This window comes from Drosophila virilis, chromosome 2 (genome assembly GCF_030788295.1).
Source record: "Drosophila virilis strain 15010-1051.87 chromosome 2, Dvir_AGI_RSII-ME, whole genome shotgun sequence".
NCBI lineage: Eukaryota > Metazoa > Arthropoda > Insecta > Diptera > Drosophilidae > Drosophila > Drosophila virilis.
Genome location: NC_091544.1, coordinates 86,302 through 113,411, shown reverse-complemented (window position 1 = coordinate 113,411; position 27,110 = coordinate 86,302). Strand labels below are relative to the sequence as shown.

Sequence of the window (27,110 nt, the reverse complement as noted above, 5' to 3'; positions counted from 1 at the left end):
ACATTGTTTAGAAATGTCAGCAAAAAAACTGACCTTAAATTTTAAATAAAATATACAGGAAAAATATTGTTTGTACTCTTACGAGTACACGCGGGCATGTTGTTTATGTCAGAGTTATCCTTGCACTGACTGCGGCTAAGCCACCGTACTTAAAATATATCAGGCAGAAATTGCGTGACTTATTCAATATACGATAAATACCAATTAACGTTATCATTATGTCAGTATGTTAATGATTGTAATTGCTTTGGTTTTAAAATTGTCAATATGAACACCAATTAAAAAACATAGCAGGGCTGGCTTTCGTAAACAGAGATGGCGAATGGAACTAGCTCTTATTGCCTAAGCTGTGCTAAGCGTTGTATTTAAAGTAAGAAAGGTCCAACCCAGAACAACTATCCTTATGAAGGGGACAAGGGTGAACTACTACACATCTGAGGTCAGCTTTTATGCCATTGGTGTGGATATATGTACATGAATATATACATATGTATTAAGGGGTATTTACAACATTTGTATGAAATTCGGGCTCAGTAAGTCTATAAAAGCAGGTAATTTATAGCTGCAAGCTTATCATTAGGGGGCACGAGTTTCACTTAATATGTCGACAACTGAATGTGCGGATCGCATATCCGGCATACGAACTGTCCTTACAGTTCAACGTTGGTTAGGCATCTGGAAGTGGCGAAATGAAAACGATTCCTGGAGATTACTGAAGAGAATATATCCTTTTGTATTACATTTTCCATTGACATTCACCTACATTGCGCTTATGTGGTTGGAAGTCTTCACTGCTAAAGGGATGGAACAGGCGGGCAATGTTTTGTATATGTCAGTGACAGAAGTGGTTTTAATCATAAAGGTCATCAACATTTGGTACAGGCGCGTACAGGCATTACGGTTAATGGATGAGCTGGAAAGACATGGACACTACAAATTGCTAAGAGGAGAAATTCAGTTCTGGCGCCACGAGCAAAACCATTTTAAGCGAATTTTCTACGGTTATATTGGAGGAAGTTTTCTTGTAGCTTGTCAAGGATACATCAGCGTGTTCTACCAGGATGCATACGAACTTCCGTTCGGTTATTACGTTCCCTTCGAGTGGCATAACCCACAGGGTTACTTTTATGCCTGGAGCTACAACGCGGCGGCCATGTCACTGTGCTGCCTTTCCAATTGCCTTCTGGACACGATAGGGTGCTACTTTATGTTTCATATTGCTTTGCTTTACCGCATTATAGGTCAGCGATTCCTTGCATTGCACGAGGCGCCCGAAGAGAAGGCTCTCCCAGAATTGCGACGCATCTTTCAGCTTCACCAGCGAGTGCGCATCCTGACAAAGCAGTGCGAGCTGTTGATTTCACCATACGTCCTCTCCCAAGTTGTGTTCAGCGCCTTTATCATCTGCTTTAGTGGTTACCGGCTAGTGCAAGTGGGCTGGCAACGAAATCCGGGTGTGTTTCTAACCACTATGCAGTTTGTCTGCATGATGATCATTCAGATATTTTTGCCCTGTTATTACGGCAACGAGCTAACCGTGTGTGCTAAGCAGCTTACAAATAGCGTATTTAACACGAATTGGTTGGAGTATTCTGTAACCACTCGCAAAGTTCTCAACTGCTACATGGAGCTTCTAAAACGACCCGTAAAGTTGCGTGCGGGAGTATTTTTTGAAATCGGACTACCAATATTTATGAAGGTACGCATTCCAAAATAAGCTAAGTATTAACAGACAATATATTATTTTTATTATTCTATATTGCATTTTTTTTTGTACGCAGACCATCAATAATGCGTACAGCTTTTTGGCTTTGCTCATAAACTTGTCAAAATAGACCAAGAGTACCAGAACTAACCAAAAGTTTTATAATATTTATAAGAAGTACTAACACAAATACTATTTCAATATATATCGCAGCCTACAATAGTAGTCCCACAACTTAACATATTTTGTATATCTTGCTGCTGTTAATAATAATATCAAAGATACGCTATAAAGTTAAGCAAAGAAACGCCAGCTTTTTATATGGTCATCACACTTAGAAAATTTGACCCAAGCAGTAGCTAAGGCCGTGATTTCTGCGCAGCAACGGAAGAGCATCTTGGAAATGTAGCAGACAGACTCGTGAGGACGATAGCAACCTTTGTATCAATTGCAATAAATAAAATACAAAATGTAATGTATAACAATAAGCAAGAACCTTAATAAAACGGCAATGCGAAAAACGCGTGCAATGCACGTGTTCATGTAGGCTTGTCTGTACCGGAAGTACATTCAAAGAGTTAAACAAATGCGCACATATACACACAGTTGGGAGCTCATCAGGCGCCCAAAAATGTGAAGGCTTCGCCCTTGCCCTAATGCGTTTTTGACTTACCATTTAGGTCCTTTGTATTGTTCGCTGTGCGCCGGATAACCCCTGTCATTGTTGCCAACGTCTGCGTTTGCCCTGTTGTTGATGTTGCTGCCGCCAACGCCACCCCCACCGGGCGCATTTGGCGGTGTGTTTGTTAAATTTAATGATGTCGGCGTTAAAATTATTGTTGCAGCGTTTTGTGCCGTCTCGCCAACATTCTCGCCAACGACTTCAGACGACCCATTATTGTAGTCCTCCGAGAAATTGTGTATGTCTAATTTGGTATGTGATTGCGAAGCGGGACTACCAGAAGTGTTGCCGCATTGTGTCATGTTGTCACTGTGCGCCAGTGTATTTAGCTGCACTTTTTGCTTGATGTGCTTGCCTGTAAGTAGCAAACAGGATTAAACATTTTAAATTGTAGTATATGTTGATCCTAACGGAGGATATATATATATATATATATATATAAATATATATATATCCACAGTAAGGACAATAAGGCAAAACGGTAGCATTTAACATAACATATATATATATATATATATATATATATATATATGTTAAATGCTACCCTTTTTTTCTTATTGTCCTTACTGTGCACTTGCCTGTCTAAGCTGTGATCTCTCAAATTGGTTATAAGTGCCAGAATGCTACATTTAAGCCATTTTGCATTCATCTGTGCAACTCATGCATAACTTAAATGGCAAAAGCTAAAACAAACACAATGGCGACGGCGACGCCATCGACACCTGCAAACGTCAACAGCAACGCCAGCTTTGCCGTGCCCTGCGTAACCAGCAACCCCCTGTTATGTATCACGTTTAAATTGTAAAATGCAGCCTCAGCAACCTTTATGCTTAAGACGTTGTCGCGAAGTCAGCGCTAAGATGGCAAACTGAAGATTGCAACAAAGATTGACAGTCGCTGATTGCGCCGAAGTAGCGACAACTGTGACGGCAGCTGCAAAGGTGACGTCGAAAGTAACAAGGAAAGGTCTTGGACTGATTTTGGTTAAAATGCTCCAATTGCCGCTTGTCTTCGATGTCGACGCGATAGATGTGGCATTATAAGTAGTTGCACAACAACCTATCACTGTACTTCAACAGGGACTTCTTAGGGTTGTAGAAGACATAAATATTTCCATAGTTGATGTATACTGCCTCTAGGAGATTACTAGTTAGTCAATAGTTAATAATTGAAATGACTTAAGGATTCAAGCTCAATTAAAATTGGTTTATATTTTCAAGAAGGTACCAGTACTGTTACAATTAGTCCAACGTCGATTTTGCTTATTGTAAATAATCAAAACTTGATTTGATTTTTCTGACCGGTTTACCATTCCATTTCCCTGAACCATATTTGCCTTGACAAATCAATCGACTCGCCACTTATCACAAAGCCCCGATACGATAATTGCTTACAAATATTTGGTGTCAGTTTTTGCCAGTTTAGTATGACTGATTGCGTTAAATGATCACGTGTCAGTTATGGATCAAGCTATCATGCGACTAGCAAATTAGTGAAGGAAGGTTAGTTGATTCTCACATTCAAAATCTTCCAAATGCAAAACATATTTAATTAATTCCAATATAAAAATAAAAGCTAATCAATTGAGGTATTAAGTAGTAAAATTTAATAAGCTTAAAACAGACTATTATTAAGTAGCGAATCTAGGATTGTGGCATATTTATGAACAATTTATTTGTGCAATTTGCGGAGTGATAAATTTTTGAGGTTTCAAAATTCGGGCTGACCAATCATTCAAAGTCAACACAATTTTTAGCACTATAGCACCTAGGAAGTCCACAATTCCAAAGCGACACTATAGAAAGATGCCTTTACACAGAATTGGAAAATCCCGATTTACAAATGTTTTCGTAGAAACATGTACTCAAAAATAAGTGCAAATTGTGTTGAATCTATAAGTACAATAAACAATTTACAAATTACACTTCACCACACACTTCACCAAGGTTGATAGAAAACAACTGAGAATAACAAAAAAATTTCTGTCTACCAACCGCACCGAGACGATAAGATTAAATGAAAAAATCTGACTAATCTCAGATCTGATGCGCACCAGTCGGCGGGGTACTACTGACATAGCTCCAAACGAATCATTTTCATTTCACGGAAAGCACCGAACATCTATAGATATAGGAGAATATTTACGTTTGTTGCTGCAATATCTTATGCTAATAAAAAACATAAACGAAACTGTCCACTACACTCTCTCAAGCTCACTCGAATGATCGCGTGCCAGCTATACACTCGGGAATTCTCTCTTTTAATTAGTTAAAATAACAACAACAAAAATTCTTTCGATAGAAGCAAGCAGCAAACAAAGCCAATGAACGAGCGATCTTTATATATTTGAATATTAGAAAAAAGCAGAGCGAAAAAAACAAACTTCAGCGGTACGAATATTAAATACGCTTTGAGGCCGATATATATTTGTGCACCGACCTTTTATACCCTTGTTTACATATTTTTCCGTGAAATGTGTAACGCGTAGAAGAAGACATCTCCGTCCCCTTAAGTATATATATTCTATATTACCATCAACCGACCCTTGTAAACATTAACTTGCAAATATGTGATAGTAGCTCAGCCCAATTAATGCAGAGCATGGTGAAAATATTTAGAGTAGCAGTATATTCTGCGATTCAGAAACTAATTTTTCGATAATTCTTCCCATATTATATAAAAGTGCTATTTAATTAGGGTTGGTTTATATAAGCACTAAACAAGATATCTGGATGCACAAAAAAATTTGTATACAAAATCTTAATTTTAAGACCGTTTGTTCCAATGGCAGCAATATGATATAGTAATCCGATCCGGCTAGTTACCACATATGTAGTTTCTACAACAGAAACACCGGCCTTTAAAAAGTTTCAGCTTACAATCGGAGGGGCTTATTTGCAACTAAACCGACGGACAGAAGAACAGACGGACATGGTAATATTAGCACGGCTGTTAATGGTGATCAAGAATGTACATATATACTTTATGGGGTGAGCATGTTTTCTATGCGTTTAATATTTCATGACAGAATTATAATACCCTCTACAAGGGCATACAAAAAAATATGTACGTTTATACCAATCTGATTCATGGGCTAGAAAAGGGCAATTAGTTGAGCTGTTGTGTCTTTGCGGCAGATAATACACACAACCAAACAACACTGATTTAAAATTATGTTTACAAGCGTTTGCTTATTAATTAATTAGCTATAATCAACAGTAAATATTGACCATTTCAGTTCGGTACAGTTCAGTTTAGTTGGCCTGCTCTTGGTTCTTGGTATGTACTTTATAAAATATTTACAACTTCAATTCGAATTTCGCGTTTGAAGTGCAACAAATATTTAACATTGTGTTAATTAATTTTAAATGTCTCCACCACGTTATACGACGCAATAACCGACTCCTCACGCTTGGTTACTTTTAGCCTGAAGCTCCTTTCAACATTTATGAATAATGTACCGCATTTAAAAGTTTTGCGGCGGAGCCATTTTTTCCAGCCTTTCTGTTGCTAGAAATTTGAACATAAATTGCACAAGGTGTCACCAAAGATAGCAAGGAGTGCACACAATGTTGCATGAAGCAGGTAAGACGGGAATTTAGTTTCAGTTGGCTACTGCCATCGGGTGACGGGAATGTGCATTTGTATGTGTGGCCTACAATTGCAATATTTCATATTCATACACTTCACAAAAAACTGTTATGAACTTTAGGTTTGCAACTTGCCAAAGTCATTAAGGTACTCTGAGGCAGAAACTTTAATATAGACGCTTTTACGTTTTTTGTACACCCACACTGAAGCCGAGCAGAAACTCTCATTATTGCTTTGACTGTCCATTTTAAGATCCGGTTGGTAAGAAACTGCCGTTTTTTACACACCCTGGCCTTCATTGCCATTGAGCTTACGGCTGTTTTTGCCATTTTAAGTTGCTTCATTTTCTTCAAGTGTCAACTGGCAAAAAATAAAAATAATCTTAAGTTTTTTGAAGCAGTTTCTTAGATGAGCACAATTTTTGATTTCAATTATTGCAAAACTTTTTTAACAAAAATCGAGAAAGTAGGGCTATCTTCTGCACGCCGAAGATTTAATACCGAATCTTTTTATAATGCTTACAGTGCTTTGCTTGTATCTAATAAGCACGGGGAATATAGGTAAGGAAGAGTATGGTAAGGATATCTCGAAAAACAAAAAGTTTTCCATACAAAAACGTAATTTTCAACCAATTGTTCCCATGGCAGCTATTTTATTTATTTCAAACTGAAAGACTAGTTAGCATAAAAACAGACAGACAGACATGGCTATATCTACTCGGCTGTTGATACTGATCAAGAATATATATACTTTGTCTACTACAAGACTATATGTACATTATAATATCCTCTGCAAGGGTCAAGAAAAACAATTAAACCTTTTTTTTTGCAAAAGATTTAATATCCTTCCGGCTTGGCAGATATGTAAGAATAGTGAAGCTCTAAGAACCTGTTTGATGAAAATATCTTGGAAAACATATTATTTTGCCATATTAGAACCCACTTATCTACCGATCGTTCCTATGTAAGGTATATGATATAGGTGTCTGATCCGGCCGGTTGCGACATATGTACTGCCAGCTATAGAAAGACGGATCTATGCAAAATTTGGATACGATAGTTCTAAAACTGATAGACTATGATACTGATAATATGTGTCTTCTTCTATACGTTACACATTTTATGAAAAAATTGAATCCTCTTCACATGGGTATAATAAAGTCGAATAAAACATTGCAGGAAACAAATTTCGAAAGGAAAGCACTTTAAAAACGCAAATTTTATAATTTTAGAGTAAACGGAAAAAGCACTCATAAGCCGTGTCTTTGTAATTGGCCCAATAACCACAGTTGTCGAGGCACTGCTTTGATTCAAGTAAAATGACTTCGGGCAACTCGAGTGAGATGCGCGACGTCGGAATGCTACGGGGACGAAAACGAGTGTGTACAGTCAACGCAAGTGATTCAATGTAAATGGGATCAAAGTAAAACCAACTATGTACATAAGTAGTAAGAAATGGATTTTGTGTGTCAAGTGAAATGAAGCGCCGAGTGTCTGCCTTGGCACTTACTGCGCTGTGTCTGTATGCTGACAGTTTCCTTTTCATTGAGCAAAAAGTTTTCCTAACATCCCGCTGACTTAGTCGTTTCTAATTATTGGGTCTAGCGTATAAATACATATATATATACCACCATCTATGTATACTTATGTACAGACGTGCATGCAAACATTTGCATGTACCTGCAAGTGTCTGCATTTGAATATATAAGTACGCATATAAATGTCAATACATACATATGTGTGTATGACTGACTCGTCGTGTTTGTAAATTTATGAATGGTTAGTACGTGAAAGCAAATCGTTCTTCATGTTACATATTTAAGTAAACAGGAATGGTGAAGAAGCTAAACAGCTATTCATTTTCGCAGGCAGGGGTAAAAACATCCATGTGTCGCATTTAAAAGACGGCTTAAATGGTCTGGAGTCTCAGTGGAACAATTTTTTTGCATAAAAATGAATTTCAACATATTAATTCATCCAAAATACTTCACTATATATATGCTGCATCATGTATGTAATTACATAAACTTTTGCTCGTATAATAAATAATACTACAGAAACTACTGGCTTTGCTCTTTATGTAAATGTGAACTGAATTTCTGCATGCCAAAAAGCAAAAATTATAAAAAAAATAAAAAAGCGACTGCAAACGCAATGTAACAATAATAATAATAGTTATTTTAGCCAAAAACAACAAGCGCCTAACTATGTTAGTGCCATGGAAACATACGCGGCTGTAACAGCAAAAAAACCTTGGACTTCAACAAGTGGAAAAGCGGCTTTCGAGAATGGTAGACTAGAAGATACCCAGTTCGTATTTACTAAATAAAACATAAGTCTTATCTCAGCAAACACGTACAGCGTCTTCAAGGACACATATAAACAACATCGCCGCAGCGCCTTGATGGCGCCAATGTTAGGATGCACTACTTTCAATAAGCTCGCTTCATTGTATAATATGTCCCTGCATAAGCAATATAAAAACCTAATTTCCAATCAAACCGGTGACACCCCAACCAGCAGAGCGCGTGACAAACACTGGCGCACAAAAGCCAAGAATCGAACCAAACACCGGCTGAGCGCGGCAAAAACTTTAAATAAGCGTTTGCTCTTTTTCTCTATGTACCTGAGCTTAAAGAGAACACCATCAGTTGGTTGTCAAAATAGCGCAGTTTGCAGTGAAATCGAAGGAATGTCTGTTCTTTTGCCAGTGTCGTCCTGGCGCCGATGTCTTCTGTAAGCGACTTGGTCTGCGTGCATTTGATCCTGCGTGCACGCGTTAGATTATACATGTGCATAAAATTTATTACCGGAGAAAATAATTGACTACGTCGGAGCTTTGCATTATGCTCTTAAAATATGTATGTATATGACAAAACTGGAACTATTTAAACTGTATGAGGATGAATCGCTTTTTGTGTGTGTGTTTACACATTTTTGCACGCGTAAAAGTACAAATAAATAAGGTTACACATTGGAGCATATATATGTATGTATGTACATACATAGGTTAGAATGCAAAGAAAGCAATACACTTACCTGTTCCACTCTCGTTGAAAGGGTTCTGCTGTACCCTGGAATTCGTGTTGGATCGCGGTGGGGGCTGCGGGCGCTTTTGGGCACCATCTCTAGGCCCCATCACAGCTCCACCCAGCAAGTGTTGCGTTTCCGGCTCCAAGTCACTGAGTATGCTCTGTGTTACCGTCCCACTGACACGTCGCAACAATTGCACAGGTGTCGAATTGGATTCAATTTCCTGTTGCACTTTAGAATTGTACAACTCATCTAAAGAGTTTTTGCGAAAGCCCTGCAACTTTGGTCCATCACTAGTCGCCACAATATCATAAACATCTAAATTCACCACAAGTTTAAGTACAATACACACAATTAATTTTTTATTTCCATTATATATCATATACACGCTTTTTTTAAAGCAATCTCTCCAAATAATTTTTTCGCGAATAACAATTGTACGAAATTGTAGAAAATATCGAGTATTTGATATTGTTTTAATCAAATAGAATTGTTTTCTTTTATCATTAACTTACAATGTAAACATTGTATGTTTGCAAAAATATGAGGGAATTTGGTTTTTTATTTATTTGTTACTTTTTTGACATATGTATGTATGTATGTATTGTAAAAGCGAAAATTTGAACTGTATAGACAATACACTCTAGCTCACGCAACTAAATCGGATCGATTGCAAACACTGCGCTTAAAGAAAAATCCGTGGCCAACGGATAAGCTTTTAGTTTTTCCAATTTAATTAAATCGAAAAATACATACATATGTGGAGCAGTTTAATTTAATTTTTTTTAAAATATGAAATATATATTTTAGTCTTTGGCACTTTGCAAGAATTTATATGGTATGTCTACAATGTTGAGAATTCGGGTGTTGCATTTATCAAAGAGTAGCGTGTATTGTTATAATTTAACTGTATTATATTCCCAACACATTTACTCACCTCTTTCGCTGTTCATGATTGTCTAGCACATCAAAAAGAAAAACAAAATCCATGCACACACATTCATATACACATGTATGTATGTATGTATGTGGCGTAATTAAATGACTGACCGAATGGCAAGTGAATAGTAAAAGAATGCGCGCGAAAACGAGAATGGTGAACGTAACGAAGACGAGAGAACAAATGAGCTAAGCGACGCCAGCGGAGCACCGATATTGGGGAACAACTTACAATGGCGGCCGCATTGTCTGCTATGTTTTCCAAATTTCGACAAACACGGAATCTTATTATTTTTGTTACAAATGCGCTCGCTAATGTTTGTTAACAAATTAATTATAAACTCAAATTAAACAAATCACTATACACATACAATCTACGTATATATACAATGAACGCGGAACAGAGGTGACTGAGACGCTCATCGAAAAAAACTAATTGCAAACATATACGAACACACCGAAAGAAGAATCGAAGAGCACAAATGCGAGTCAAAAGTGTCATATATTCGACTAAGGAATACCGAGTACTTACAAAATGTTTAAAATCGACAAATATATTTTAATGTTCATATATTTTTATGCTGCCAGAAAAACGTTCAAATGTAAATAAGTATATGAAGGTTCATAAATAATTATGCACATATACATATAGGAAAAGATCTTTGTGGCGAATGCATTGCCTTATACTCCTCCCACATAATTCTGCTTAAAGGGTATAACAGAGAGAATAAAAAAAAATGAGCGTAATGAACAGCTGTTATTCCAAAAGCTATGTATGTATGCATATCGTGTGTAAATATGAATATTCATGTGTGATACATGTGCGTTATGGATGTGCACCTATAATACTTTTGAGTCAACTGATTGAGCCCATTGAGTCTTCTTGTTGATCATCGGCACTGAGTCTAGAGTCTACAACAAACAGAATGAAGCACACATAAATTACAATCATAAATATGATTGCTAATTATTTAAAATAACTTTTACGCCCCTGCAGAAGATGTTATGTTTATTGTGTCCGAACCCATAATTTCTAATCAATATTAACGCCGAGGCTATATAACTATGTCTGTTTGTCAATTAGTCTTTTTCTATGAAGACAGGTCTCACGGTATTGGTCTTAACGCTTTTTATCCCGTTATCTTTATTACTCGCGGGTTCTGTAGGTAGACGCAGGAGCTTTAATAGTGGTGAGCTTTGATTTTTAAGGTATTAGTGCTGGTGTCGCCTTAGCGCAGGCGCATTGGGTAATAAGACTTATTATTCAATGTTAAAAGGTAGGACTGCGTTCATATACAAATTTTACATACATAAGTATACATAGATTTTATATAGCTTGAATTTTCTATAGAATGAATGTTAAAGCTATTTAGAATATTTTGCTGATGGTTTTTCCTGGAAAAGTAAATTCCTAAGTAAAAGTAAATCAGAATGACGGTCCCTAAAAACCCTAAAACAAGGATAATGTTGCCAGAATTATATGCTAAATTTATCAAGGGGCCGAGCAATGAAAAAGGACCCACGCCTCGTAAAAATCGGATGAGATTTGACCGAGTTATGGGGATGGTTTTGACCTATGCCTATATGGGATTACCATTTACACATGCATTTTGACCAAGAATAATGTTGCCCTATGATTTTTTTACTAATGCATTTTTTTTAGTTTATACACCATTTACAGCAATTTTCTCTATGTAACAGTCGCACTCACAACTGCAATTTCAATAATAAATACATATATCTACTGGTGCATATATTCAAATGTTTATACTTATATGCATGTACATATATATGTGCGAAGCAAAAAACATTAATTTGCGTGCAAGTCAATTATCAGGAAACAGCGGCAGTTTGATGTTGTTGGTTTTATGCAAATATGTATAAAAAATGAAAAAATAACTCCTCGCGGATAAGAGTTTAATGGGCAATCATGTCATGATGTAGCCGGGTACCTGCCACACCAGGCAAGCATATTTCTAAATGCTTTTATTAATTAAAAATTCAGCTGACTTAACACATTTAAAATTGTATTTTCCATATTTAAAATCATGCTATGAACGAGATGAAAAAATGCAAATATAATTAACATAGTATACAATTCAAAAGGGAAGGAGCTTGTATTTTCACTATTCAAATTTGCTAGAAAAAAATCAGATTGTACATATGTACGTTATGCAAACTATTTTAAATTGATACTTTTACCATTTGCACTAGTTATGTATTTCTGTGCATTCGTGCGAATTAATTTTTGCTACATGCCATGCAAAAATCAGTACACATCTACAATTGAATTTGCAAATAGAAGCATGGCAGTAACTTAAAATAAGAATTTAGTGCTATTTTCGTTTCACGGTAATATCAAAACGCGTGCAGGAGCTTTGTTTTTTGACGGTCCATGTAAGAAATTCGCCTGCAGCGCTAATCTCTGACCAACTCCGCGCGAGGGGCTGAGCTGTGCCAAACCATTTGACCTGTCTGCATTGTGACTCGATGACTGTTTGATATTTCTGCTGGACCTCTTGGTCCGGGTTAAGGTGCCAGAGGAATACTGCATAGCTGTCATTCCGAACTGTGCCGATCGCCACCACAGCTAAGAAAAATGTATGCACCTGAATAGACCCGGCATCGGGTGATGTTGTTTCACTCAGACTAAGACAGACATGCTTCTCCTGAGGCATCATTTGAATTTGGACATGCAAGCGTTGGCCAAAGGTGCCATAGATGTGCACAGCAGCCAAGTTATGCTCTGCGCTCAGATGCTGTAGCAGCAACCACTTGGACGCGTCTGGGTGCGTGTGTACCGGCGTTTTTATTGATGGCCTGTTCAAAAATTTGGCCAGCGCCTCCGCTTCGGGCTTCCCTTTATGGGTCCCCGTTGATAAGGTCGCCGCACTGTTTTTTGCAGCAGCAAGTGCAATTTCAGCGACTGTATCCAACTCTTTTTGGGACTCTGCGGTGGTCGCTTGTTTGGCGGTTGACATTTTGTTGGCACTGGTTGGCTGGAAAAGTTTCGCCTGGTTGTTGCATGATTTCCCAGTCGGGCAATGATAATTTTGATATTTCTGGTGGCCTTTGCTTGGCTTCAACACCTGCCCCGGTCCCAGTAAGTGCTGTTGGCCATTATTTATGTTTCCAACTTCATTGCTGTGCAATTCGTCTTGATCTTGGCCTGTAATCTGCCAACTTTTCTTACTCAACTTTAACTTTGGTTTAACGAGCATATTGTTGCCGTCCTGTAGAAGCTCCTTCAAGACATTTTCCTTCTTCTGCTCTTTTATCACACAACGTTGCAGGTTTGCATCGTTGACATTATTTCGTACCTGCACACTTTCCTCATTTCCCTTCGGCATACCCATAACTTGCTTCCTGACCTCCTCCCGAGCGTTATTCACAACTGAAGGCTCTGTGTCCGCCAGCACTTGACGGTCTGTTTTTCTGGACTTTTTTTCCGAATTTGATTTGGGCAATGCCATTTTTGGCTGACTATGATATTCATTTGTGCATTTATTGGCGCTGATGTGATTGTTATTGCATTCGGCGGCCACGCCAGTATTCTTGCCTTGTTTAACTAAACATTAAAAACATAGAAAGAAGAAAATATATTTGAGCATTCATAAGTATATATTCGAAAGCGTTTTAAAACTGAAAATTTATCTACAGAAAAAAGAGTTACACTTAACCTACACACTTGCACGACTTCTGTTGCTGTTGGGCAATTGAAATTGTCCTTTTTGACTCGTAGCCACGGTAGCCATTTCCACGAGCTTATCGTGAAGGAACTTGCAAATACAAATAAGTACTTAGTAAAAGCTTACATACATAGAAACATGCGAAGAACTTATTGTGAAAATACTAAAGCAATTCTTTATAAAGAAACCACACTTAATTTAGAGGCAAGTACTAAGACCGCAAAGTACCAAGAAAATTCAACAAGAGCAAATGCATCCGCCTTTTAGAAAAGCAACGTCATTGTTTTCTTTTATTGTCGTTTGTTAGCTACGTTTTCAACTTCACATTATTGCGAGTTAGCAAGTATTGTATGGAAATGCTTAAATTGAAAACTGCAGGAATTCGGTTAAGTCGATTGACAGATATCTTAACATATTGTGCTCTAGTGGGCAGAGCTTAACTAAAAGATATCTCGAAATGTTTTGACCATACGAACAATCTAATTTTGTTGGATATACATTAATAATACGTGCACAAGTATTCAAACTCAATTTGTTTTTTTTTTTTGTGGAATCGAAACTCTTGACCAAAAGTGCAGGCTCATAAATATAATACCCCTTTTCGTCCTCTTGCATACAGACGGACGGATTACATATACTTTGGATACAGTCCCAAAAGTTTATTATTCCATTCGTACCCATTTCATAAGCATAAGGTATAAGATACAAAAACCATCACCGTCATATAAAACAACCAAAGCAATCTAGAAAACAATGTTAAGAAAAAGTATCCAGCGAGGAGGGCAAAAAGCGTAAAAAACTTTTGCAATTTATGCGACATAATTATATAATAAACAAAAACAACTACAATAAGAAAACAGAATAGACTTTTTATATGATTGGTATATTTGGATGATACTCTTATCTTAAAAAAAAGTGTTTTTGTCTAATCTCTTTCTCCTAAAAAGGACCTAAGGACTTTTCACTCAACTCTAAATGGATACTGCTTTTAATTTTTTAATATTTTTTTCTTTTCAATTTGTGCCGAGATTTAGGAAAATGTTGACACCAGCTTAATTTTTCGTCTAAACGTTATTACGGAGGTGAAAACTTTTGCACCGAGCCATTGACAAATAGCGCTCCCTTGTAATTCTGTTGTACCTTTCACGGTTGTTACGTAAAAGTAATGTGAATGGGAATCTGAAGTTTTTGGCTTGGCTCAAACTAAAGCAAAGGCAAATAATGGTCCAAGGCAGAGACATTATACTAATGACAACGCTAATTTAAGCACCATTTTAGGTAGATTACAACCAGATATTCCAAAAGTTTATCCAACAACTGGCGCACTGAAGACATATTAATAGGTTTTCTCGCAACAACATTTGGCAGACTTGCCTGTTTGACTATTAAGAATGAGCCATACTTACGACCATCACAAGGGAAATTCTCCGCCAGCAGCGTAAATAATTTATCCGACAGCAAGCACCGTCCCCGTGGCCCCAAAGGCACTCTGCAAACCGGACACTTTTCAGAGCGGTTACGGCAATTACTGCAAAGCACGTGTCCGTTGCAGCACTGCCAGCCAGGTGGTTTAATAACCTGTATTCCAGTAGCCGCAGTTGACCCAATGCAGTCGCAGTAGGCATAATCAAGGTAACCGACGAACGTGATGGCGAGGTCAGTTATAAAGTCGCCATCAGCAGGAAGGCAGCATAGCCCAAATTAAATAAAGGTATGAAATTATGCAAAGAGAATATTAATTAGAATTGAAACGTTAACAATGATATAGTCGTTGTCCTCCATTTTATAATCAACGTTTTTGAAATTTTGAATTACATACATACATTTGCCAATACTTTAAGAATAAAAGGATTCCATACAAATTGAAAATAAAAAAAAGGAAATATTACAAGCGGATTAAAATAATATAACTGTATTATGTGAGAGGAATTCAATTGATGCGTTTTGCATGTACGTATTTAAATGCATGTACTTATGTACGTGGCCCTGCCTCGATGTGCACAGGAGCAGCTATAAATATGTAGCAATAAAGACACAATTTTGTACAGCAGCTTGAATTGTTTTTGCCATCATTTACAAATATGAAATTCAATTTTTATAAATGTAAACCGATTTGCTTCCAATCCCATAATAATAATATATAAGAAAATAAATGCCTTAAAGCAAATAGTAGAGCATATTCCGTGGTGGAAAAGGGGCCAAAGATTAAGTGGGTGATGTTTCGGCTCTTAATTTATTTCCAGGGATCTTTTTTAAATTTTTATCTTATTAGATTTTCATATATTTTTTGTTTATCTAAAATATAATACAATTTAAGACTTGGAATTAAAAATAGTACGAGTAGTGTCTGTTAGCGGGAAATGGTGCCTTAAGCAAAGTCAAGGGATACCCACTAGTCTAGAAAATAACTATTCTAATTATTTCTTCAGTATGCGTTTGCAACTTATGAAATGTTAAATTTATGCATATTTAATATAATGAAATTGCGATTTGGGTGTTATGTAAAGTCAACAAAAGGCTTCAAAGGAGAGATACAGACGACTAAATGCACAAAGTTGTCTTAATTTGTTATTTATAGGTTGAATTTAGCATTAGGTAGAGGCATACTGAAGTATACTATACAAATGTGTGAATGTAAGAGAATGCTTTTATAGAATTATTGAAAATCTATCGCAACAAATCCCTTAATAACTTAATGGACTTGCTGGTTTGCATACACATTGGCACAACCTACTTATTATCATATATTCAAATCCATACACATAAACTCTTAATTTAGATACCCGGAAAGTGATGCTTTATTCGTGCCGTACAAAGAGTTTCCAAATATGATATAGAACGCTAAAGTAGGCCGCAAGCCAGACAAATACATACTGAGGCACTATTAAAGAGTGCTTTCTATAAACTAAGTTAAGGTTAATAAGCACATAACGCATTCAGTGTTGGCAGCAAGACAGGAGGCAGTCGTCGTGTAAGCAATGTCTTCAGCTTATTTGAAAGGCTGCTCCAATAGAGCCGAATCGGCCCATCCGAACCCTATGTAAGTATTTAGTATGTATGTTCGCTTGTCCAAGTGACAAATGCAACCGTCTGTGCGTCTCTGGTTTGCTCTCATGCCACATGCTTAATGCTTTATTTACGGTCAACACATGGCACTGTGTTTTTGCATGTTAAATTTCATTAGAAGATAACTTTAATATTTAAATGCAAGTCTAAATATACCGGGCTGGAGGTGCCGACCGTTTTATTCTGTCTAATTAATTGAAGTTATGTGTTTGCTGACATGGTAGCTATAACAAATTTACAGCATAGCACTTTTCAACAGCCACTGGCCGTAACTTTAATTTAAATTCTAGCGCAAGCTTTGAGTACAGATAGGGCACTTGGGGCACTGTGTAGCAGGTGCCGCAAGAAAATGACCCGGCCGACTGTAGTGCTGGTCATGCCTAATCGACAATATTTGACTTTTAAATTTGGTAATCAATCATGCCAGCATGCTCGATATATTTCGCAAAAGTGCCGGCAGGTAGGCGGACAAAGCTAATCAAATCACATGCAATAGCAAACATTTAAGAAGCATACGAAATATATGATTTTGTGTCCATATATTCATACATATGTGCATGTGTACATATACTATATACATATATCACACACAAATGAAATGTTAAAAAATAAAAATAGAGCTTCGAAAATATAAGTATAGGTGAGTAATAACAAAGCAAACGGGTATTAACTAACAACATCGGCCGTTATTTGTAGTCATGACAGCGTCAGGCTGTAAGTAATTGTGTAAACAATACCACGACAGCATACCTGCAGCATGGGCATGGCCACGCAATCACTGGTACAGCTCGACGTTTCAACTTTATACACGGTCAAGTGATTAGCAACAAACTTGCGCAGCAAAATCAACGCAATGCCGGAAGAACAGCATGGGCGAGGGCGTGGCGGTGTATGATGATGGAGGCGGCTCACAAAGGGAAACAAGCGGCAACTGCCAACTAAGTTTTGCGACCAGAGTTGAGTTAGGTTAACTTAGATAATGACGAACTAAAACTAAAACCGGCAACTGGCAACCAACTGACGATGCACGCCAAAAGACCACCGACCTAATCAATATGCAACTCACATGCCCGTTTTAAAGAGCGCCGATGGCAGCATTCACCAATCTCTTGTTTAAATCTCATACAAAAATAAATATATATCTCTATATATAAAACTGTCGGACTGACTGATTGGTGATCAACATACAATGCAAACCGTAAGAGGTGCGACGCTGTAGTTATATTATGTGGTAAAAATGCACGTTAAGGGGGGGTTTGGGAAATTCTACTCACAACTGTAATAATAGCGAAAAATCATTCGGCTACAAAGTCATCTTTGTGAAAATTTATTTCCTTCGTTTTTCACCAAATTCACAGCTCTTAGATAGAATTGTCAAAGGGCTTGAGGATTCTCACTACAAGACTAACATAGCCGGAAACCGTTGGTTCTAATATGTAGTTCTTTGATCGATAGATTTTAAACAGATTTTTAAATATTTTATAAAAATAGAACTTTACACGTTAAGTTCAAGATAGTGCGAGTAGATTAAAATTGTCTACTGGCGGAAATGGGAGAAAGTTATATATCAAATTTGAAGCAAAAAGATGCAACGGGCAACGCCGGCAAAACCCCCCTTGTATACATATAGATGTAAAGAGTATATATATATTAGTTTATTTTCTTACATCACAACAAACAGGACATTCCAGTAGTTGGGCAATATGTTGCAGGCATGTTGCAAACTTTTGCAGCGATTGTTGGTTAAGGCCATGGTGCTGCAAAGACAAATTAACGAAAAGAAAGAAGATAGTTTAATTTAGCATTTTGAATAAACTTTTTCTATGATCAGGATAGATACTTGCATTAACAAGTGCGCAATGATTTCTTAAAAATATTTGTTTTTAAAAATCTTTTAGTATACCAACTAGCCAAAAGTAAGTGTTTTTTTAAGTCAATGACTGATAACTAAATAGTTTATACTGTAAAGTGCTTGCATTCATTCCACACACACACTTCAAATATACATTTAACTATTAAATCGTTTACCCCAGCGTTAAGCCATAAGCATTTGGAGGCTACCTTGATTGAAATTTATATGGATTTGTAATACAGACTGTCATAGAGTACATTAGTGAGACATGAGGCATTGCGTCATGTATTATATTTTGGTTGTTTGCATCCTTGCTAAATTTGGGTCAATTGAATTTTTAATGAAGTACTGCATACAAAGTGTCAAATTTAATAAAGTTCACTGGAATATGACTGTCAGATAAAAACCTTGGGGGACAGACGCCCTCAGGGCAAAAAGATGCTGCACTTTTAAATTGACATCAATTTTGGAGTGAAATATTTAAGTTTGATAAATTACTTGCATGATGGGTGAATCAGTGTAAGAATTTTTTCGGACATTAGAACATTTTGTCAGTAAGCCTTTGTTTGTTTGCCAAAAGTAAAGCAATAGAAACGGTAGCCTCTGATGATACATTTATTGCATAAAATATACTGTGAATTGTTTGATTAACTAACATATATTATATGGCATACACATATAACGAATGTAATAACAATTTTGAAACCATGCAAGCTTTTGGCTTACCACAACATGCGTCGATTCCATCGAATCGCCAGTCGAAATCGACCCGCTTGGCTGCTGTCGCCACATCATCATAGTCACATGCTCAGCGCCGGTAAGCCAGTGTTCGCTTAGTCGCGTGGCTAGCTCGCTGATCCTCATGCCTAACACATCCTTTCCGTTTAGCTGCAGCAGCGTATCACCGATGCAAACGCCACCCAACTGCGCATTGGACTCATCCTGCACTCCGCTGACCCACGGATAGGGGTCCCATGGTGCACGACTCAAATTCAAACCCAAGGCACCATTGGGTGCCTTAATAGTGCATTGCTGCAGCATATTAACGGAACTGTAAGAGATAAGGTAAGGATAACGAGAGTTTGATTGTGTGAGCTTGATTTCTAGACATATATATTTACACCTTTTTGACGTTGAAGAGTAAACGTGCGAAGTATTTTAAGTAATTTATCTAAGCATACACATGCACAAAAGCGTGTGTTCACTGAATCTGGCACTCTTAAGCACATCCATATATATTTAAAAATGAGTGGAAAGCCCTATTAATAGTTGAAAAGCCGTAAAGACGGTTAGCGAACCTCAGTTCAAGGTCCTGTTTTGTATGCGCCGCACGTACAAATTGCTTACAAACCTAACTCAACGGTTATTTCTTTTCATGTACTATTAATTATGAGAGGGCACTGGACTTTAATATTGCCGTAATAATGTTTGCACCTTTTTGGCAATTCTTTTGCCTCTTGGCATCAGCTTCGAAACACAATTAATTAGCAGACTGTTGAAAGTTGCACAGTTGCCAACGTCAGACCATATTTTTGCCTACTGGTTGTAATTAAGCATACGTCGCGTTCACCGCCACAGGCATCGCAAGCAAAATAGCATAAAATTACGCATATAAATTAGAAGGGGTGGCAAAACTTTGGCATTGCATTCACTTATACAAAAAAGATCGAAGGTATATACATATAAGCACTAGAAGTAGTTGGCCACAGCCACAACCGGAAATGTGCGAATCAAATAAGCAGCGACGAAAACTGAGTCCGTGTAATTTTATGAATGAGTAGTACGGGCAACGCAAGTTCAAGTACATCAAGCTACGCAGTAAGGCCGCTAAGCGCAGCATCCGCTAAAGCGTTATAGTTGTCATGGAAAGCAATGCAATTTGTATACCCTGTACTCACTCAAAATGGTAACTGAACAATTACACTTTTTAATAAACTATTAGCCAGAAAGACGAGCATTGTAAGCTGATTTCAGAGACTTTAAAAATTAGACACCTCAAATCTGGAATTTTGGATCCAAATTTTAATGCAGAACAACTTTATGTGTTTTTCAATACCTCCTTCCTTTTTAAATATTGAGCGGGAACTAAGACAAAATAGACTGGATTCTTCATAGGTTAGGGAAAGAAGAAGCATTCAAATTATCTAAAGTGTGCAGAATCGGCCTAAGGGGTTTCGTGTATGACGAGTTTATATTTTCATCTATTGATTATCATACTCTTCCGTGTTTGCCCAGCCATGAAGTTTTCCACTCCGTACTAAATGTAACTATTATCTAGTTACTAACTAATAAGAAAATATTTATTATTTCCAATCTGAAATTTTGATTTATAAGTGTGCAACTTAAAAAGCTACATACATACATACATGGAAAGACCTGAACACTCACAATGAACTTACTTTAAGTCGAACGAGCGCCCACTTCACTTCACTTCTATCCGACATTGGCCATGAAATTTGTGTGACGTCGAAAACGTGAAGTGCTCACAGTCGAAAGGCAAGCGAATGTCAAAATTGTATCAAAAGAAAAGCTAAGCGAATAGTGCCGATTCTGATCACATCGACTTATATAGTAAATCAATAATAATTTAACTTGATTTTTTAGCTTCAAATTAAGTTATTATAAACGTTGAGTAATTGTCTTAGCATAGTTTAAATACAAATAGTTTTCAATGCCAAGAAAAAGGAATCCAGAACCGAATCAAAATCAAAGTATATTCGCTAGCCGATAGACACCTTGTAGACCCCTATCTTGGACATTTTCGCTCAAACCACATTAACTCACTTGGACGGTTCTTTAAAGAATATTCAGAGGTCGAGCTAGGGATAGAGTCGTAATTGCCGTAAGCGACGATACATATACTGCTTCTGGAGTTATTGCTCGCTACACTCAAATGTAATCGCATATTGAAAGAAATATTCAAATGACGATTACATAGGGTTTGAACATAGACAAAATGTACTAAACCATAAGCAAAGTAAATTTTTCAAGAAAAGCAAATATTTTAGTTAAATCGATCATTTCGAAATCTAAAGGTTCAGTATCCGCAATCTGCCTCCATTAGGCGGAGACTCATCTTGACAGCACAATAAATGCCAGACAGACGCTGTCCACGAAAGGTTGTTTTCACTGTATGAAAGCAATAACAATAATTTGTTTTCAACACCAACTCGATGTGCTCCAATAATAAGTTGAATTATTAAAAATTGCAACATTTACCGTTATTTGTAATTTATATATTAAATTAACGAGATTCAGAGTGAATCTTTATACTTTACTTCACAACTTAAATGAACTAATCATTGGCGCGCGAAATTTATAACTAACAAACCAGATAAACTGCCAAACAGCTAAACGCTAAAACAGCTGTTCGCTTTTGCAATGTAAGCAATAGTGGCAGCATACATAAGTACATAAATATATATATGTGTGTACAAATGTACAATTAATGGGGGTTTTGCCGCTTTCGTTTTCAGCCAATAGCCAACAAGTCGAAACACACACAACTTCACACGAGAATTGCGTCACAGTTACACAAATGCTACAGCAACAAAAAACTCAAAAAACAAAAATAACGAAACGTTCGGCAGAGACCCAGAAACCCCAAACAGTCAAAACTTGCTGCGCATGCGCCACCGCAATCGATGCCCGCTTTAACAGAAATAACATATACACATGTAAGCAGCACATGTTAATGTATGCAATTACCTATATATGTACGGTATATTTATATATTTTCAACGCTCATTGATTTTGTAAACTTATAACATTTAGTTCCTGATCATTTTCGTAAAGGTGCGTTGGCGCGCATTAATATTAAACATTTCATTTTCATTTATTCTTGTATTTTTTTCCACTTTAAACGCCAAAACAATAAAATTGCAGAAGGGCTTTGTATCTAGCCACAGGTAAGGTCATTTTGCTAATAACGCAGTCATGCTTATAAAAAAAAAAAAAAATTCAACTGTCTAGAATCGCTTTCAAATCAAGCACACAAGTCACTGAAAGCTTACGCCGAGCCCAATGCCAGTCCGTGGCTCTCAAGTACCTATAAAGTTCTTGCAACTTACTTTAACTTGTATAATTATGTATCACTGCTTATATTGTTAATGTGATTAACGGGATACGTTAAACCTGCACCGATAGCGCACTCCCACTTCGCGTAAACGGAACTTGCAAGCGACACCTGCGCAAACTCAAAGAGCTAAAAGTAAACTGTGGCTTCGCTAAGCAGCAACAGACGGCCCGAAGTAAGCTGACCTTAACTCTAAAGCGCCACCTGCAGAAAGCTTATACGGTCGTTACTGCGTAAAGCTTTGCAAGCACTGCATATGGAAATAAAAATATGAATTTGTTTATTTTTCCAGAAAAAATAATATAATCCCACTTGAGACTGAATTTGTGTGTTTAACTAATTTGATTACAAATCTGACAGTAGGTATTTCAAAAATGTAAATTTTTTATACCATTTGTGTGGCAGCCGCACTTGAAATAAGTTGTTTGCCTTCTGATTAATAAAATCCAATTGTTGTTGTGACCAAGCCAATCGAAAACATTAAATTTTATGCTACAAGCTTGACAGGTAGTTGCTGGGTTTATTTAACTGACCATTTGGCTCTAAATTTCGTTATTGAGTTAAACAAATTAAAATTAAACACAAATTAAAAGGTTCATTCGAAACGTTAACCGCCCATGTTGTTTTCGGAAGCTTGCTAGGTGTGCGGTACAATAATTAACAATTTTAATATTTAACATAACCTGCGCGCAAAGAACCAACTAAATACTTCAACGGCGTAGCGAACAACGGCGTGGCAGAAAATTGGTTTTTATAATAAATTGTTTTTATACATAATATGCGCTTCGGACCATTTATTTAACTAAGTCTTTCGTTCTCTTGGCTGTGCCCCAGATAAAAGAAAAACTTACAGGATCGGATATGCTATCTTAGGCACGTAATCCTTTCATAGCAGAATGAATATCGCAGAGTTAAAATCGATATTTGATAAGTAACATTTTTAAAATTGCTATAAAACTATGTATTTTTTATCACGTTCACAACAGCAATATCTGCCAACTAATACAAATCTAACCAACTGTGTAAATATTGCGGGGAGTATGTTATATTAATTTTTATTCAAGCACTCGCTAAAAGCTTATATATTTTCTGTACGAATGGATTCACTAATTTTGATGGTGGCAGTTCACGCCTCCGGATGCTCTATACGATTACAATAAGCCGCTCTTCACCTCATATGAACGAGTATCTCACAAAAATCTCCAAAATATATACACGGTGATGAGCAACTGTGGATGCTGCGAGCGTTAAACAGCGTAGCGACTACACAGGGAGACTACGAGCCAAACAAAGTAAAGACCAAGTGCGAATCGAGCGTTTAGAGTAAAAACTCTGAGGCAGTATGTTTATTGTGAGCACGCGTTAAACACGTATCTATTTTGATGCTCCGCGGCTCGTATTAAAACTTTCGGCTTAGTTCTGACAGAGTTGAACAGAGTAAACGTGTCTAATGCAAGAGCGCAACTTAAATGAAAATGGAAAAAACGCAATTAATGCCAGCAATACCGAAAGGTACCGTCAAGATCAAGAGTCATCCGTGCGTCTCTTAACAATACCACGTGCCGCACCTAAAATTGAGAAGTATGGATTTTGTTTGACGCGCAGCAAGTGGGATCCATATCCTTGGGTATACACTTTATACCCTCTTTGAAATTTGTCTAAAATTTATTTACTTATTGTATTTGTTTGGTCTAGGTTTGTGAAGTGGCCGCGGGCACACCTGCCTCTCTCCGTGGCCTAAAGGCCGGTGATTGCATTTTAAAGGTTGGTTCGTTTAATGCTATGATTTTTTGTCCATGCGACTATAGAATTCTATAGAATTGTCATTATTATTATTATTTATTATTATTATTATTATTATTATTATTATTATTATTATTATTATTATTATTATTATTATTATTATTATTATTATTATTATTATTATTATTATTATTATTATTATTATTATTATTATTATTAGTATTATTAATATTATTATTACTATTATTATTATTATTATTATTATTATTATTATTATTATTATTATTATTATTATTATTATTATTATTCTAATAGTCTAATAATCATAATCAATAATAAATAAATGTTACCTATTTACATGTCATAATTTTTCCTTTGCTCTACTGTTAGATATGACTACTAGCTAACTAAAAATATTGCTGTTAGGTGTACAAACCAAATGGCAGAGGCATCTTAACAAAAATTTGTCTTAAAAAGCAAGTGTTTACTAAATATCAAACCACAATATACGTATTGCAGCCGTTACAGTTTACTTTGGGTTAACAGGGACCCACGTTCAATAGAAATTAAGCAGTGCAACTGCTTTACGTAATATTTACACGACGAAGTCCAGCGAGAAGCGTTTAACCTAACTATTGATTTATTAGTACTTAATTTAACCATTTAATCACACATGTACGAATCTTACCCAACATTAACAGCATAACAACATTTACAGGATCTTATCCAAACTAGATACAACTTATTTTAAAGTATTACATTTCTTTTAAATTTTTAATTTTCAGGTTAACGGTGTTGATATTCTTGGTATGAGGATAGCCGAAGTTGCCCAAATTGTTAAAAGCCAAATAGATCACGTTACAATTTTGTGTTGGAATAGCGACCATGAATTCGACTGTGACGAGAACGTAAGAACTTTAATATTGGTCAGTATAAAACTAATTTCATATTTATTTTTGTATTTTACAGAGCATCAGCTGCGCTCCCATGCCAACCAGTCTGAAACGGCTGGTCATAATTGTAGACAGTATTCTGAAGGCTATAGAGTGTCCTGTGTGCAACTCTATTATAGCACCTCCAGTTATGCAGTGCCAGAATGGACATGTGCTTTGTCTCGAGTGCCGCATTCGCACTGAAAAATGTCCTATCTGCCGTGGTTTTTTCACTCCCATTCGTTCAAGTATTGCCGAAGAGATATATGCAATCATTGCTTTCGCCTTCAAGCAATGCCGACCGGAAGGTAAATTGCGCCATAGGGTATTTGGCAACATGACGTTAATAAAGGCTAAGACCTGTGATCATTGTTTGACAACTGCCAACTGTCTAAAAGCAACAGCTCGTAAGATATGCCTTGAATAATCTCCCCCGAGTACCTTTGAAACACTTGGTAGTTGCACGCTACTGACTAAAGCTAAAGTTTTTTTTAAATTAATTTAATTAAATCTAAATTGCTTTGTTGCACTTTCTAAGCTTACCACCTGCTAAATAAATCCCCAGCCACAGCTTCTGAGTAAATGACTGACAACTGATGGCACTCGCAAAGTACACAAAAGTAAATGTTAGCGCTCTTTGTGTTGCTGCAGCTGAACATAAATTCATTTTTTAATATGTAACTATGTAAGGCCTGCAAAAATTTATTAACTGCTTATGACTGAAATGCAGTTTCGTAAATAAAGCTATTTAACGATTCAATTTGAACTATTCTTGGAGTTGGTAAGGACATTGGTACAGCCAATATTATCTGTTTGTGATATGTAGTAAATTAAATACAAGGCTAAACATCAAGGGAAATAAGCGAAGGATACGACACACAGTCAAGACTGACGATTGGACCCGTCTGCTACCACTTTAGATAATTTTAAAACTTGAGTTGAAATAAATTGAAAAATTGCGTAGCTAGCCCAACCTCAGCATTCATGTGTCACGCAAGAGGCGATACGGCGCCGTTGTTGTCAGCAACGGTCACTTGTTGGATCGGCAAAAGTGTATGACCACACCGCAAAATTTTCTCTTGTCTGCCCAATGCAGGCTCAGATTAAAACGTCATCAAAACCGGAAGTGGCAGTTTAATTTAAGCGCGTTAATTGAATTCTATTTTCCGCTGTGGCGGTGTCGTGATGCGGGGATTGATTTTCTGATGATGCTTTGTGATGCTGCTGCTGCCGTCGTCAACAGTGCAGTAGCCAGGCTTCGACAAACTTTAATTACAGACAACCTGCTTTATTATGCAGGCTCTATGCTGGCTTCACGTTGCATTGCAAGGCAAAATCTTTTAGGGAATGCGAATGAAAGAGGAAATTGTGTAAATTACTTCTATTGTTACATTTAGCACCATCAATTTTCCCATTTTTCCTTTTCGAGTGGTTTGCACTGTTTATAGCATTAAATTCTGCACACTTTCTAATTGCATTTCATTATCAATTGGAAAAAAAGGCACCCACTTTAATTGTTTTCCCCAAGCAACATAAACAGGAAAGGTAGCGATATTGCAATTGTTTTAATGACATTGATAGAAAATAAATAATTGTACGAAAGAACTAAATATTTTAGTCCTCATTAAAATTATAAAGTGGGATTTGATTACACAATCATATTCAAGATTTTGATTGGTATCTTAGAAAGACGCAAGATCCAAGATAAAACAGGATTGTTTGTTTGTTTTGTTTGCTTTTACAAATTATTAACAAATAAACGGCAAAACTTACAAGTAATGAGTGATACAAATGACCAATAAAA

At 36.7% G+C, this 27,110-nt stretch overlaps 4 protein-coding genes across 13 annotated transcripts in view; 2 read left to right on the top strand and 2 right to left on the bottom strand.

Annotated features, from left to right (window-relative positions):
• The window catches only part of Nha2 (Na[+]/H[+] hydrogen antiporter 2), a 235,415-nt gene extending 225,061 nt beyond the window's left edge, over positions 1-10,354 (bottom strand). For 5 of the 7 annotated variants that reach the window (XR_011416033.1, XR_011416032.1, XR_011416035.1 and 2 more), the window contains exons 1-3: positions 9,948-10,354; positions 9,017-9,328; positions 2,379-2,742 (exon numbers count right to left, since the gene is read on the bottom strand). Coding sequence is in view for 3 of the 7 variants with exons in the window: in XM_002058324.4 (XP_002058360.2) it covers positions 2,379-2,742; positions 9,017-9,328; positions 9,948-9,963 (692 nt within the window). In the remaining 4 variants the exon portion in view is untranslated. Of the gene's footprint in view, positions 1-2,378; positions 2,743-2,965; positions 3,483-4,310; positions 4,480-9,016; positions 9,329-9,947 lie in introns of those variants that run through there. The other 2 variants (XM_032433459.2, XM_032433460.2) reach the window with 2 other exon arrangements.
• LOC6635099 (odorant receptor 94b) lies at positions 564-1,835 on the top strand. Its single transcript, XM_002058325.4, has 2 exons — positions 564-1,699; positions 1,782-1,835. Exons 1-2 carry the CDS (start codon positions 602-604, stop codon positions 1,833-1,835), a joined length of 1,152 nt encoding a protein of 383 aa, XP_002058361.1. The 5' UTR covers positions 564-601.
• Positions 10,355-11,897: 1,543 nt separating the features above from the next.
• LOC6635096 (uncharacterized) lies at positions 11,898-23,500 on the bottom strand. 3 transcript variants are annotated; one of them, XM_070207149.1, is made up of 5 exons: positions 23,483-23,500; positions 19,283-19,607; positions 18,372-18,461; positions 15,045-15,216; positions 11,898-13,517 (listed from the first exon to the last, which is right to left on the bottom strand). In XM_070207149.1, exons 2-5 carry the CDS (start codon positions 19,595-19,597, stop codon positions 12,286-12,288), a joined length of 1,809 nt encoding a protein of 602 aa, XP_070063250.1. In that variant the 5' UTR covers positions 19,598-19,607; positions 23,483-23,500; the 3' UTR covers positions 11,898-12,285. The 3 variants fall into 3 exon arrangements, with proteins under 3 accessions (XP_070063250.1, XP_070063251.1, XP_002058358.2); XM_070207150.1 differs by lacking the exon at positions 23,483-23,500 and adding an exon at positions 21,776-21,793; XM_002058322.4 differs by lacking the exon at positions 23,483-23,500 and adding an exon at positions 22,627-22,781 and having other exon boundaries at positions 11,900-13,517.
• Positions 22,100-26,054, top strand: LOC6635095 (uncharacterized). 2 transcript variants are annotated; one of them, XM_070207151.1, is made up of 4 exons: positions 23,780-24,258; positions 24,327-24,395; positions 25,160-25,282; positions 25,344-26,054. In XM_070207151.1, exons 1-4 carry the CDS (start codon positions 24,082-24,084, stop codon positions 25,731-25,733), a joined length of 759 nt encoding a protein of 252 aa, XP_070063252.1. In that variant the 5' UTR covers positions 23,780-24,081; the 3' UTR covers positions 25,734-26,054. The 2 variants fall into 2 exon arrangements, with proteins under 2 accessions (XP_070063253.1, XP_070063252.1); XM_070207152.1 differs by lacking the exons at positions 23,780-24,258; positions 24,327-24,395 and adding an exon at positions 22,100-22,233.
• The last annotated feature ends 1,056 nt before the right edge of the window (positions 26,055-27,110 follow it).

What these genes read in the sequence shown, in the direction of transcription:
- LOC6635099 (XM_002058325.4), top strand. Translation starts at nt 602, where the DNA reads ATGTCGACAACTGAATGTGCGGATCGCATATCCGGCATACGAACTGTC. An exon ending in GACTACCAATATTTATGAAG is followed by an intron (nt 1,700 to 1,781) that starts GTACGCATTCCA and finishes TTTTGTACGCAG; the next exon opens with ACCATCAATAATGCGTACAG.
- LOC6635096 (XM_070207149.1), bottom strand. Translation starts at nt 19,597, where the DNA reads ATGCTGCAGCAATGCACTATTAAGGCACCCAATGGTGCCTTGGGTTTG. An exon ending in TGGAATCGACGCATGTTGTG is followed by an intron (nt 18,462 to 19,282) that starts GTAAGCCAAAAG and finishes TTGTCTTTGCAG; the next exon opens with CACCATGGCCTTAACCAACA. An exon ending in AATGTCCTGTTTGTTGTGAT is followed by an intron (nt 15,217 to 18,371) that starts GTAAGAAAATAA and finishes ACTGGAATACAG; the next exon opens with GTTATTAAACCACCTGGCTG.
- LOC6635095 (XM_070207151.1), top strand. Translation starts at nt 24,082, where the DNA reads ATGCAAGAGCGCAACTTAAATGAAAATGGAAAAAACGCAATTAATGCC. An exon ending in CCGGTGATTGCATTTTAAAG is followed by an intron (nt 24,396 to 25,159) that starts GTTGGTTCGTTT and finishes TTTAATTTTCAG; the next exon opens with GTTAACGGTGTTGATATTCT. An exon ending in AATTCGACTGTGACGAGAAC is followed by an intron (nt 25,283 to 25,343) that starts GTAAGAACTTTA and finishes TGTATTTTACAG; the next exon opens with AGCATCAGCTGCGCTCCCAT.